This window comes from Canis aureus, chromosome 11 (assembly GCF_053574225.1).
Source record: "Canis aureus isolate CA01 chromosome 11, VMU_Caureus_v.1.0, whole genome shotgun sequence".
Classification (NCBI taxonomy): Eukaryota; Metazoa; Chordata; class Mammalia; order Carnivora; family Canidae; genus Canis; species Canis aureus.
In genome coordinates this window covers 9,626,478-9,640,596 of record NC_135621.1, presented here as the reverse complement: position 1 = coordinate 9,640,596, position 14,119 = coordinate 9,626,478, and the positions used below count along the sequence as shown (strand labels likewise).

Sequence of the window (14,119 nt, the reverse complement as noted above, 5' to 3'; positions counted from 1 at the left end):
CAAAGCAAGTTGAACGATCCTGTTACAAAAGTGTCCTTTTAAGTCAATTTTTAATCCACTTATTAGAGTGACACCAAATAAGAGGACAAAGATAGTTGCCTTTCAGGTTGTGCCTATTTGATGCAATTCTAAAAATAAAGATTTTAGTCATTCTTTAGCATCAGGTAAAAATAACCACTGTCAAAATGCAGTACCACTTCAAATCCAGGATGAAAAAAACAAATTTTGTAACATCAGACATGTACCATACATTGTAACCAAAAAAAAAAAAAAAAAAAAGGAAACTGGGTTGTTCCTGGTTCTTAGTTCCCACGCTATAAGCTTCTATTTAAAACTTTGCAATATATTCAAGTCTGACTACTGGCTCAGCTCCACTAACATTTCAGACACATGCAGCAAAAGGGCTGCCCCGAAGCCCAGTACTTACTTCTCTTCTGTGACACAGCCTGCAAGCACGCAGTCACAATATCGCAGTTTCTCTGTACTTTGTGCAGCAGCCTGTCTTTTTGCTTCAGCTGCCGAAGTAGCTTTGCCGACTGAATGCCAATTCTGTGCTTTAGCTCTTGAAGGATTGTCTTCAGTTCATTAGTGTCTATCAGCAAAGAAAAATAAGAAAATAAATACCCAGAGAGGAATACAAATCCCAATATAATACTAATCATGGGATACACATCTAGAACACCCATTTAAACCAGGTAATTCTGGGTTCTCACTCAGGAGTACCTATACGAATTCAGCCAAGATATTTTGTTCAAATAAGTCACTCATCTATTTCCTGCCTGTGAAACAAATACTGTAAGATAAATTTTATCCGTGAGGCCACTTGCAACATGTAAGCAAAGACTCTTAATATTTAGCTCTGGTTAAAAATTTACCTTTGGTTGCGTGAAAATTGGCATTTGTATTTTTTTTTAATTTATGATAGTCACAGAGAGAGAGTGAGAGAGGCAAAGACATAGGCAGAGGGAGAAGCAGGCTCCATGCACCAGGAACCCGACGTGGGATTCAATCCCGGGTCTCCAGGATCGTGCCCTGGGCCAAAGGCAGGCGCCAAACCGCTGCACCACCCAGGGATCCCTGGCATTTGTATTTTGTATGATTAACGTGCTCAGATGGCAAGCTTACAAGAAAAGAATCCTTTTGAGTCTGTCCCATCAATGACAAACCTAACAGCTGATGGCAAATGTTTTCAAAAGCACTCACCTTTGTAAATGATCAGTTAAAAGTAAATAATATAACCACATTTTCTGATGTAGATGAATATACCAATATTGATTTTGTTTTAAATATATAGTCTTCCAATAGCTTGACTATTAGGTACAGTAGTCATTTTAGAAACTCAGCAAATTTTCAGATATGATAGAAAATACATTCCTTTAAACAGATAAGTGAAGGATAATTCTACAATCATAAAAATAATATTTCTAACAGCTGTTTTTCTACAAACAAAAAAGATTTGGGAATCAAAAGTATGGACAATCTCTATATAAGTAATCATTACAATCTGGGAGTTCTGTTTGTCACACTTGGTTTGTGTTTTCTGATTTTAAGATTTTATTTATTTATTTGAAAGAGAGAGACAGAGACAGAGGGCCCAAGTGGGGGTAGGGGCAGGAGGAGAAGGAGAAGCAGGCTCCTCACAGAACTGGGAGGCTCTATCCCAGGACTCTGGGAACATGACCTGAGCCAAATGCAGAGGCTTAACCGACTGAGCCACCCAGGAACCCATTTGTCACATGATATTACCATTAGTCACTAGAGTGTGACCTGCCAGTCAGGGAAGAAGCTTCCACTCAATTTAGCATTGACTAGGCCCTCATTAGAGATCTTGTGCAGGATTTGGATCCATTCATTTTTAAACAGATTTGGAGAAATTAGCAAGGATCCATAAGAGAACAAAAGAAGTGTTCAAAAGTAAAAAAAATTTTTAAAAAGTTCCAGAGAGTCAAAGAAAATGAACTTTGGGGCTCTGCATAACAGAAATGAAAGGAGGGTCCTTTGACAGAGTCATATTTGACCACATCATGGAAAATGCATTTGACCTTGAGAAGAATTCCCTTTGGACACCTGGGTGGCTCAGTCAGTTAAGCATCTGCCTTAGACTTAGGTAATGACTCCAGGGTCCTGGAATGGAGCCTTGTAGTGGGGAGTCTGCTTCTCCCTCTGCCCCTCCCCCTCTGCTCAAGCTCACTCTCTCATGTTCTCTCTCTCTCTCTCAAATAAGTAAATAAAATCTTAAAAAAAAAACAAACTCACTTTGGATCAACCAACTACCTTTGTGATCTTAGGCAAGGCAGTGTTCTGAGTCTCAAATTCTGCTTAGCCTATGAGTTTATGCTGAGAAACAAATGTGAATGGTCTGTATTAACATCAATATAAGTAGCACTAAAATAAGAATAAGGGATAATAGTAATGTAGAAGAGAACAGAGACCAGTTATTCCTCTTACCTTGAGTTAAAACATGGTGATATATAACGGGGAGCAAGAGCGCATTTAGGTTAAATGATCATGTTTGTGCCCTAAGGACAATTAAGTATGGAAACAAGCTATAAGAGGAGATCAGAGGGCTCTTCTTTCCTAGATTCCTTCCATAGAACCTCTGTTCTTTCTTTGAATGTTCAAAATTTTTCCTTTCAGAAAGAAAAAAGGGCAGGAATATCAACATCTTGCATTTACATTACAGATTTCTTCCAATAAACAGTCCTTTTTAGTGACCCTTAAGGTACCTACAGCTCTGTGATTCTCTGAATTATATGTATTGTCCAATATGGGAAAAATCATCATAGCTGAGTTTAAAAATGTCTTCTACAGCAATATCTACTGGTATATAAGCATCTCGAAGACAGAAGTAAGGTTTCCTTTATTTTTATATGCCCCACTGAATCAGCCACTCTTCCTGTTAAATGAGGTTAAATAAATGAGCAGAAGTGAGATCATCAACTGACAAGCAGTGGACAACCTCCCCTCTGAGGCATTCTGGCATATATGATAATAACAAAAATAGTATCTAACGTTTGTTGAGCATTTTATATACATTAACTTAAGTAATTATCTCCACAGTCCTCTCTCAGGTTAGGTGTTATTACTATCTGCATCCGTAAGCGAGGAAAATGAGACACAGAAAGGTTAAAAAGCTTGCCCGAGGGACACCTGGGGGGCTCAGCAGTTGAGCATCTGCCTTCGGCTCAGGTCATGATCCCTGGGTCCTGGGTTTGAGTCCCGCATCGGGCTCCCTGCAGGGAGTCTGCTTCTCCCTCTGCCTGTGTCTCTGTCTCTGCCTCTCTCTGTCTCTCTCTCTCTCATGAATAAATAAAGTCTTAAAAAAATAAAAAAAAGCTTGCCCAAGGTCCCAGAGCTAGTAATGAACACTGGCAAGATACCAACTCCTGCCTTCTGACCTCAAAGTCCACTTCCTTTATGAAAACACTGAGAAGAGAGCCAAGATTTCCTGAGAAACCATTTTTGATGCCTCCTGTAAATGAAGGACCTATCCATGCTAAACATCTAAATAGGTGCTACGGCAAAATTCCGAATAGAGAGAAGAGTGAATTAACACACGAGTTATCTGCAGTATATGAGATTCTTACTAAGCATTATGTTAGGAGGGACGTTTTTGACCCTGAAAAAAAGTCAAGTAATTTAATAAACCATAAAATTATTTATGCAGACAGCTGTTTCCAGGTGCTTCTACCAGCTTCTTTATTCTTAGTATTCTAATGATGTTCATTAAAAAAAAAAAAAAAAAAAAGCGAGGGGTGTCTGTCTGTAAGAGTACTAGCATATGGCACTTCCGTTCATCCTAACAGGGTTGATTTAAAGGAAAGAAAGGTTAGCAGGCAAGTAGCCATGCAACAAGGCAGACCTGGAAAGAATAGACTCTTACAGGTCTTAGGAATTAATAGAGTGGTTACTGGCTTGAAATCCTCTTGTAAAGCTGTACTGTTACCTCTTCTTTACGCTGTAGCTTGCCAAATTTCCTCCTCCAAAAGGAAATTACCAATCCCCAAAATGTGCTCAGTAATGAAAAGTGAACAGCTTTGTAAAAACAGAAAGCCAAATCATAATTCTTCAAAATTGACTTTGTTGGATTCTGAAAGAACTATTGCCCTATGTAACTCTTGGCATAAACAGGCACCCCGAGAACAGCCAAATAACTGTATTAAATGAAATGGCACTATTCCAGTCAAAGTCCCAGGCAGGGGGAGGAAGGTGGAAGTCATTTGTAACAATCATCTGGGGGGGGGGGGGGACTTTTTTTTTTTTTTTTTTTTGCTAGGAAGCCAAAAGAGGAAGTTGAAAGCTGTTTACACAGATTTGGGAAGGCAGACAGATTTATTCCTTTTCTGATGTGTGTGTTTTCCTCCCCGCTGACACCAGCTAGACTGATTACAATGAGGAGATGGGAGGCCATAGGACAGTGTTCTCTCCTTCCTCCCTCTCCTGGTAATTTAGCAGGAGGACAATAATTCAAGAAATGTTATGGTGACTTAGCGTCTGTTTCCACATCCCACTTCATTTGGTAAATTGAAGTCTTGATACACCTATAAAAAAAGACAACTGCAATTACTGTGTTAGTGCCTGAAAAGCAAACTATTATGACTGGTTGAGGGAGGGGAAAAAAAATTCATTAGAACGTGAGCATCAGAGTCTGATAACAAAAAAAAAAAACACCACATTAGCCTCTCCCCGCCCAAAACAAGGCCATTTTCGGATGGACCCTTGCAACTGCAGGTAGCAGTAGTCGCACACAGTAGGGCCCTCCGCTAATCCTCCACCGAGGGGGTTAAAAAAAAATCCACCTCGTGAGCTTTCTGAAACCAGACAGGCTGGCAGAAATGGAATTCATGCGCTCTGCTTAGAAACTGCATTATCGAATTATTCCGCCCCGCTGGTGCAGCACTATCCTAGCGCCCTGGCCCGCGAGGGCGGATTAGGGGAAGAAGGGGGTGGGGGGGAATCAGGCGCAGGAGTCGCCTCTCTTCTCCCGGCGCCCTCTAGGCGACTTGGGTAACCGAATCAGAAACTCCAAAGCTGTCCTACAGCTGTGCAGGTGAAATCAGAAGGTGGGCTGCGTCTCCCTTTGGGCCTCCACAAACACCTGGCGGGGCAAGGGGTGAGGAGCCGCCGCCGCCGCCAACTGCGGTTCCCCTTCAGCGCTCTGGAGGGCAGGGAGGTGGGGGTACAGTGAGGACGAGGTGTGGTCACCAATCGGTGACACTGTGGGCACTCGCAGCAGGTCGAAGGAGACTCAGCCCCAAACCTGAGATCTGAGCGCTTGGCGGCCCCCGGCAGGTGTGCCCAGGTGAGCGGTGGCCCCCGCAGTGTGCCCGGGTGAGCGGCGGCCCCCGTAGGTGTGCCCGGGTGAGCGGCGGGGTCCAGTAGGTGTGCCCGGGTGAGCGGCGGCCCCGGCAGGTGTGCCCGGGTGAGAGGTGGCTTCTGTAGGTGTGCCCAGGTGAGCGACGGCCCCCGCAGGTGTGCCCGGGTGAGCCGCGGCCCCCGCAGGTGTGCCCAGGTGGGCGACGGGGTCCGGCAGGCGTGCCCAGGTGAGCGGCAGGGTCCGGCCCCCCGCCCCTCCCCCCTCCCCCTCCCCGGGGCTCACCTTTCCGCCGCAGGTACTGCAGCTGGTGCCGCTGGCTCGGCCGCTCCTGCAGCTCCTGCAGCACCCGGGAGTCGCCGGCGCCGCCGCGGCCGCCCAGGAACACGTCGGAGCCCGAAGCCTCGGTGGAGCTGTCGAGGCTGTCGCGGCGCGGCGGGCGCCCCCCCGGCCCGCGGCCCCCGCCCGCCGCCTCCTCGTCGTCGGCGCAGCGGTACAGCTCGGTGAGCAGCCCGCTCACCAGGGACGCCAGCCCGCCCGGCCCCGGCTCCGCGCCCCGCTCCTCCGCCGCCCCCGCCCCCGCGCCCCGGGCGCCCCGCGAGCCCCCAGGCCGCTGCGCCGCGCCCTGCCCGCCCGCCCCGGGCTCCCCGCGCCCCCGCCCGGCCCCGCGCGCGGGAACCCGCTCCATGCCCGCCCGGCCCCGCGGCCCCGCGCCCGCCGCTCCTCCCGCCCAGTTCCGGGAGCAGGCGCGGCCTCCCCGGCCCCCCCCCGGCACCCTGCGGCGCCCGCAGCGCCGCCGACGGCCACGCCTCCGCCTACCGGGGCGCCCGGGCACCTGCGGCACCTGCGGCACCTGCGGCAGCGCCGGGCCAGCGCGTCGGGGCGGAGGACGTGGCCAGAGCGCGGCCCGACGAGGCCCCGGGGGGAGGGCGCCCGGGCCGCGCCGCCTTCCCAACGCCCCGGGCGACTCTGGCGCCCGCTCAGCCCCCGCCACGCCCGCGGGGAGCCCTCGACGCCCCGCAGGAGGCGCAGGAGGCCGCCGCCTGGAGCCCCCCCCCACACCCCCACCTCCCACCTCACCCCACCTCACCCCCACCCCCCCACCTCCCCACCTGCCCCACCTCACCCCAACCTCCCCACCCCCCACTTCTCCACCCCCACACCACACCTCACCTCTCCACCTCCCCCCACCTCACCTCCCCACCCCCACTCCTCACCTCCCCACACCCACCTCACTCCCCCTCTCCCTCTTCCCCCTCCCCCTCTCCCCCCTCCCCCTCTCCCTCTCCCCCCTCCCCTCCCCTTCCCCCTCCCACCTCACTTCCCCACCTCCTCCCCACCTCACCTCCCCACACCCACCTCACTCCCCCCACCCCCTCCCACCCCTCCACCCTCCCACCTCACCTCCCCACCTCCCCATCCCCCCTTCCCACCCCCAACCCCACTTCCCCACCCCCACTTCCTCCGCACCTCACTTCCCCACCCCCCACCTCCTCCCCACTCCACCCCCCACCCGATCTGGGCTCCTTTTAAGGTGCTCTTAGCCTCTGACCATAACCTTTCCGAAGACTTGGCATATATACACTTGAGACTTTTTTTTTAAGATTTTGTTTATTTATTCATGAGACAGGGAGAGAGAGAGGCAGAGGCAGAGGGAGAAGCGGGCTCCCTGCGGGGAGCCCCATGCAGACTGGATCCCGGATCCCAGGACTCCGGGTTCACAGCCTCAGCCCTGGCAGAGGCTCAACCGCTGAGCCCCAGGCGGCCCGGCATATACTTGAGCCTTAATAAAGCTGTGAACTTTTATCCTTCAGTGAAAAATAAAGTGCTAGATTAAGATCACCTAATTCCCAGGCACAAGACCTAACAGAGATGAGGGTTTTAGTAAATGTCCTTGAAATGGCCAAACCAATAAGCTGACATGCCTGATTCTGGCAGTAAAATCAAAGGTTCCCGTGCTATCCTGAGATGTATCCTACAGGAGGTCTCAAGGGAAGAACTCTGAGAGGCCCCTCCACTGCATATTTTGTGAATTAAATAACAATTTTCCATTTTTGAGTGCTTTTTGTACACCAGATACTGTTCTTCATCCCCTGTACAAATTATCCCACTTAATTCTCACTTCTACCCTATAAAGCAGGTAAATAGTATTTTTTTTATTGAGGTATAATTGACATATCACTAAGTTTTGGGTGTGCAACGTAACACTTTGATATTTATTTCCAAATGATCACCTGGATAAGTCTAACATTCTTTACTACACATAGTAGCAAAGGTAAGCGCTATTTTATCCTCACTTTTCAGATGAGATACCTGAGGCACAGAGAGGCTAAATAACTGCCCATTACAAAGAATAAAGTGAATTTTTCTTAAAGTGTCTGGCTTTCATTATGGATGACTACATATTCCATTATGGGTGAATATGTATTTGTCTATCTCCTAGTGCCATTAAATATTTGCCATATTTCTAAAAGGAACCACAATGCACCTAGTGAACAATGGTAGTGCTTTGTGTGTGTTCAGCACACTTTTTACTTTTCAAGGCACTTTCATAATGGAGCCTGACCCGACAGGTAGAAACCTGAGGTCTTTTGGCATCACCACCACAATACTTGTAAACAGAGTGAGAACAATAGGACCCTTCTTGAAACTGGAGTTAATTTTAAGAAAAGCAAAATGTTAATAACTTTTTCCTTAGGTATCCAGAATTTGAAATTATACTAGAAATAACTATTTTATGGTTTTGTAAACTGTATTAACTCCTACTATATCCATTTAATTTTAAAATGTACAAAATAGAAAAAATAAAATTATTATTATTATTATTTTTTTTTTTTACCATTGTTCCCAACATTGAATAGAGTCTCAGGAGCCTTCTTTCATACGCCAAACTTTGCAGCAAACAGCACTTTCATAAAGGGAAAAAGTGAAATTGGATCTCTTTTCTTGTTTGACTTCATGGCCCTTTATCTCCATCCAGTAAGAGATGTGATTACTAATCTTCAGCACCTCATGTTGGGTACCTCTATCAGGACCTATGGACAAAGAAATTCAAAAGTAAGCTGAAGGGGATGGTGAAAAAGACCAGTAAACACAATCTGTCATTGACAGTCAACATTTTTAAATTAATCAGAACTTCAAAATTATTTTTCATTTCCTACCAGTACCAAATCACACAAGACAAAATTGACAAAGTAAAAGATAACAAGGAAAGCAGATTCAAGATCCTTGCATTTGTTGGAATGATCATCTCCCAGATATGCACATGATTCTTAGTCACCAGGGTCAAGTCTCCACTTAAATGTCATCTTCTCAGTTGGTCTAACCACCCTATTTTTTTTTTCTTTTTTCAAAGATTTTACTTATTCATAAGAGACACACAGAAAGAGGCAGAGACACAAGGAGAGGGAGAAGCAGGATCCCTGCAGGGAGCCCGATGCTGGACTCGATCCAGGGTCTCCAAGATCATGCCTTGGGCTGAAGGCGGCACTAAACCGCTGAGCCACCGGGGCCGTCCAAACCACCCCACTTTAAACTGTGGTTCCCTATCCTCCCTAATTCCCCTTCCTTGTTCTCTTTTTTCCATAATACACTCCACTTTCCAATATACTACACCATCTCCCGATTTATTATGTCTTCTGTCAGTGAAATGTAGGCTCGGTAAGGCAGGAATTTTTGTCGGTTTTGTTCACTGGTGTATGCCCCTAAAACTAGACAAAAGAACAACCAACTCTCTGCTTTCCTAAGAAAAGAGAGTCTCATTAAAAAGAATCTTAGAAGTGGTGTTAGCAAAGAGCAGCCCATTTTTGGACTTTACATTACTGCTGCTTGGTGACTGGAAGGCCCCAAGCAAGTTCCCTGAAGCTCTGAACCAATTAGTTGGATATAAGAGAGAACTATTGGTCTCACAGAATATGATTTCAATCTGAGAGTGACTAAAGGTAATAGCTAAAATTAAATTTACCATGGTTAATTATGCTACTGATAATAATCAGTATTTTAACTTATTTGGAACCTTAGTTTTAATGTTTAAATAATCATACTAATTATTTCATACCAGATACAAGTTCTAGTGCTGCATTATAAGGAGCCAAGGCGCATCATCTCTAAGTTGAGTACAATTCACTAAAATCTACAGAATGCAATTTATGTGAATTTAGTGCACAAGCTACAGGCTCTTAACATTTAAATTATTTCCAAACAGGTATCAAGGTCTTGTCAATAACCTTCAGATACCCATCATTTAAAATTACATAACAAAAAATAAAATGAATTAAGGCTTGTAAAAACAACAACAACAAAAACCTACCTTAACAAGACTCTCAACATTTTTGATCATCTGATAGTTTTTTTCAGCATGTTCAGACACACAAACACTGAACTGCTCTGATGAAAGCTTTGATTATGCTTGGAATGGCTGATTTCTAAAATCTAGCATTTAATCTTTCATTCTAATCCTTCAGGGATTACTCATTCTCAAGCATAAGAGAAATTCAAAAGGTCATTGCTGGGTTTCAGTTTCTGCTCATAGAAGCTCATGCTTGCTCTTTATTTTTGCTGATTACAATTTATTTATATGCTTGGACAACAATAAAATCTCTATTCTCATCTTAATAACTATACATGAAGACGACTCTTTTTTTATAATAAATTTATTTTTATTGATGTCCAATTTGCCAACATACAGAATAACACCCAGTGCTCATCCCGTTAAGTGCCCCCCTTAGTGCCCGTCACCCAATCACTCCCACCCCCCGCCCTCCTCCCCTTCCACCACCCCTAATTCGTTTCCCAGAGTTAGGAGTCTGTATGTTCTGTCTCCCTTTCTGATATTTCCCACACATTTCTTCTCCCTTCCCTTCTATTCCCTTTCACTATTATTTATATTCCCCAAATGAATGAGAACATTAATGTTTGTCCTTCTCTGATTGACTTTTCAATCCAGAAAGTTGGGATGCCGGGCAAAAAAAGGGATGTTAGTACTTTCAAAAACCATCAAGCCTTAGACCTTAGGAAATACATAGCAATAACATAGTAGGCAGTCCATAAATAAAGGCTATTAATGATAAATGATTTTTAAGTCACAAAATTTGAGTGCTTAGAGGAATTTTGGACATCTAACCTGACTACTGCTTAATTAATTGTTGTTACACTAGATTTCCAAGTAACAGAATATAACCTTTTCTTTGCAATAGTAAAAAAAACTGTGATTGCTCAATGCCTATCCGCTGGGAGCCAGACTTCTGCTAGCCCACCTGTACTCACGTGACATTCTTTGTGAGGTGCCTACCGTGCCAGCATTTTGGTAGCGACTGGCAAAGTGTGGCTAACCTAAACTAAGCTAATTTGTCTAACCTGTTGTTTAGTGCCCCTTCCATGGTGAATGCTTTCTGGTGAGCATAAAGAAGTCACACAATGATCTTCACGCTTTGTGCCTATTCTTGTATGTCCATCCTTTTGCCTCTACCTCAGACCTCCCTATCTCCAGTCTTCTAGTTGTTTTCCTTCTATGCTCATGAGGGCCAGCCAAGGCCATTCACCACTACCAATGAATGCATTTTTATGCTAACCTCAGACCACTTCCCTTACCTCACAACTGGATGGTCAGGTACATCAACCAAAGCCTTGTCCATTAGGATGGTTCTCTTACCACTGTCGTTCAAGGCCAGCCCTGAGTGGGGCTATAATGCAATCCACCATCCATTTCCATCTTCCACCAATAAACCAAGCTGTTCTGTCCGTAAACCAAGCTCGGCCTTTCTCCTCCTCCTTTGGCTGGTCATACCCCAGGTGTGAACTGGGAGGGGGTACTCCGGTAACCATGATGAGTGATAGGGGAGTCTGTGCTACCTATGCATGCACTTGTTCATGCCCTCTGATCTCGCTCATGCTTGGTTCCAGATGTAACAGTTCATCTCACGTAAAATTACTGTTGATTCTGACCAACTTTGACTTGGTAGGTCCAAGGGGACCCCACTCATGATGGACAATACAGGAAGCACGGTCATTTGGTGTCTCATGATCACGAGTTCCATCTCTATCAGGGCTCATATTCAGGAATATATATAATTCCTGCTGTAGATAACATTACTCCAAAATCCCAGGGGTCCTCATTGTTAACTTTGCTACTGGGACTTGTTCCACATTGCATTTTTTTCTCATCACTGACACCTGAATATCATAGGTCTGCCAGAGTGTATGGCCCAGGCAAAAGGGTTACTTGTGTCATAGGCTGGACCTGCAACCAGGACAGACTTCAGGATGTAAACCCTGTAGTTGTACAAAGCCTCACTCTCAGAAGGTCCCCACTCTCGGCTTATGCTTTTGTGGTCACCATCTTGAAATTATTAACAATTTTATCTTTGAACTTGTGTTTTGACAATAAAGTCCAATGGGACATGCGCACGAGCAGAAGAGATAAACCAGGACAAGGAGTACAGAATGCAGCAGCTGTGCCCCAAGCAACTGTCACATGCTCAAGCCTCAGGATAGTCCAGGGAGTCTCAGGGCCCCAAGGAAGTCAGAAAAAGACCAGAGCCCAGACTGGGCTATTGCAGAAAGAACACTGGAGAAGCAGCAGTAGTGGCAACAGGAATCAGAAGGGAAAGGGGCTCTACACAAGGCCAGTGCAGGGACCTGTTGTGGGGGGCCCCATCTGCTCCCCAAATCCCAACTTTGTGATATTTGTACAAGTCTTTGAGGGCTAGGATCAGAAGTGCTGGCTTTCAAGGCAATACACTTCATCAGTAAATTAATACAAAATAAAAGCACACATGAGAACATTGAAATAAACCAAATCAGAGAATTCTCTGAGTTATTAGAATTTAGAATACTCCAAAGAGTTTAGAAAACTTATGCAACATGGCAAATCAAATATCCACAAGCCTATAAATAGAAAATAACCCCCATTTTCATGTGAAACTCCAGACAACCAATTTTTTTTTCAGACAACCAATTATTAATGATGAAAACAATTTAAAATTAATTTTCCTTGTAACTGAAGATGCAGTGATAGAATGGACAGGCACTTTGAATTACTATAAATTAAAGCGTGAAGCCACTTGAGATTTCTTGTGCAAGTTACAGGAAATGTCAAAAGAAACATCACAATATAATACTAGTGACAACTCTGCAATTGCAAAATTACAATAACTTAAGATTTACATTTAAAATTAAATTAAGGGGATCCCTGGGTGGCGCAGCGGTTTAGCGCCTGCCTTTGGCCCAGGGCGCCATCCTGGAGACCCGGGATCGAGTCCCGCATCGGGCTCCCGGTGCATGGAGCCTGCTTCTCCCTCTGCCTATGTCTCTGCCTCTCTCTCTCTCAAAAATTAAAATAAATAAATAAATAAAAATAAATTGATATCTAAGTAAAACTGATCTATAGGAAGATTTACATGTATTTATTTTATTTTTATTTTTATTTTTAAGTAGGTTCCACACCCAGCATGGAGCCCAGTGCGGGGCTTGAACTCATGATCTTGAGATCAAGGCTTGAGCTAAGGATCAAGACTGAGCCACTCGGGCACCCCAAGATTTACATGTTTTCGGAAAAGTTATTCCACAAGAATCATCAGTTCCACCACGTGCTAACATTTCTATTTGGAAATAATCTATCAAAAATTGATCCTTTTGTTATACATCCCATAAAGTACTTACTAGTTCCAGTAATAGGATCTTTCCAGAAGAAAGATCTTCCTTGGGGATCCCTGGGTGGCTCAGTGGTTTAGTGCCGCCTTCAGCCCAGGGTGTGATCCTGGAGACCTGGAATCAAGTCCTGCATTGGGCTCCCTGCATGGAGCCTGCTTCTCCCTCTGCCTGTGTCTCTGCCTCTCTCTCTTTCTCTCATGAATAAATAAGACCAAAAAAAAAAACTTTAAAAATAAAAAAAGTAAAAAATAAAAAAAGAAAGATCCCCCTTAAAAATTAACAAATTTGGATCCTCCACTGTGGGGATCAGGTGTCATTGAAGGCCTGGAGCCCCCTCTCCCCTCCCATAGGAAGTCTGAGTGGCTTCATGGACACCGCATGTGGGTGTAGGCTGTTTTTTAAATAACCAAAGTAGCTCAAAAGTTAGCAACCATCTTACAAGCTTGAGGTAAAGGTAACTGGGACTTTAAGCATAGGATCCTGTTGGGGCTGCTGGAAGCCTGGAGGCATCTCACATTGCCATTCTTGGGAAGGTTTGGTTTCCCTGTTATCTCAGAGGAGCACTGACCTCTGCATGTTAGTGCGCTCCACAAGTCAGATTAAATCCCAGGCCCCTCAAATGTTGTGAGTGTTGCTGGTGGTCATTACCAAGATCAGAAACCGGGTATCCCATTGTTGACAGAGCACAAGTGTAGGGCAGTCACTCTGTGATAGAGAGTCTGTGCCCTAGCCTGGGGGAGGGAGAGCCAGCTGCTTGCCAGCACTCAGCAGAGGGTGAGCTCCTGGCTGACTGGGTGGCAGAGGCCTCTGACCCAGAGGACCTGCAGCTGCCAGTCACCTGACTCCTCTTAGAGGACTCAGGATGGGAGAGTAATTGGGCTCATTTCAGACTTTCCTCTTCTCCATCTTTACCCTGTGAATAAACACCTGGGGACAAACCATCAAAAAAAGTTATAATTAGTATGCATTATATCAAATGAAAATGAAGTTGCTAAAAGTATACATCTTGATGGTCTAAGAAATGAATTTGCAGGAAAGCGAGTCAAAAATATATATGTATTAGCAATCAAAATACCACATTAATAAAGTATCAATGCTAATTAGATATATAACACCAAAAATACTAGTTGCAATTTGTAAGATAGACTGTTACCT

General features: G+C 45.2%; 1 protein-coding gene across 5 annotated transcripts in view; it reads right to left on the bottom strand.

Annotated features, from left to right (window-relative positions):
- The window catches only part of TBC1D30 (TBC1 domain family member 30), an 84,051-nt gene extending 78,295 nt beyond the window's left edge, over positions 1 to 5,756 (bottom strand). Inside the window, exons 1-2 of one of the 5 annotated variants that reach the window (XM_077913710.1) lie at positions 5,600 to 5,756; positions 428 to 592 (exon numbers count right to left, since the gene is read on the bottom strand). Coding sequence is in view for 4 of the 5 variants with exons in the window: in XM_077913704.1 (XP_077769830.1) it covers positions 428 to 686 (259 nt within the window). In the remaining variant the exon portion in view is untranslated. Of the gene's footprint in view, positions 1 to 427; positions 908 to 5,599 lie in introns of those variants that run through there. The other 4 variants (XM_077913704.1, XM_077913702.1, XM_077913706.1 and 1 more) reach the window with 4 other exon arrangements.
- Between the last annotated feature and the right edge of the window lie 8,363 nt (positions 5,757 to 14,119).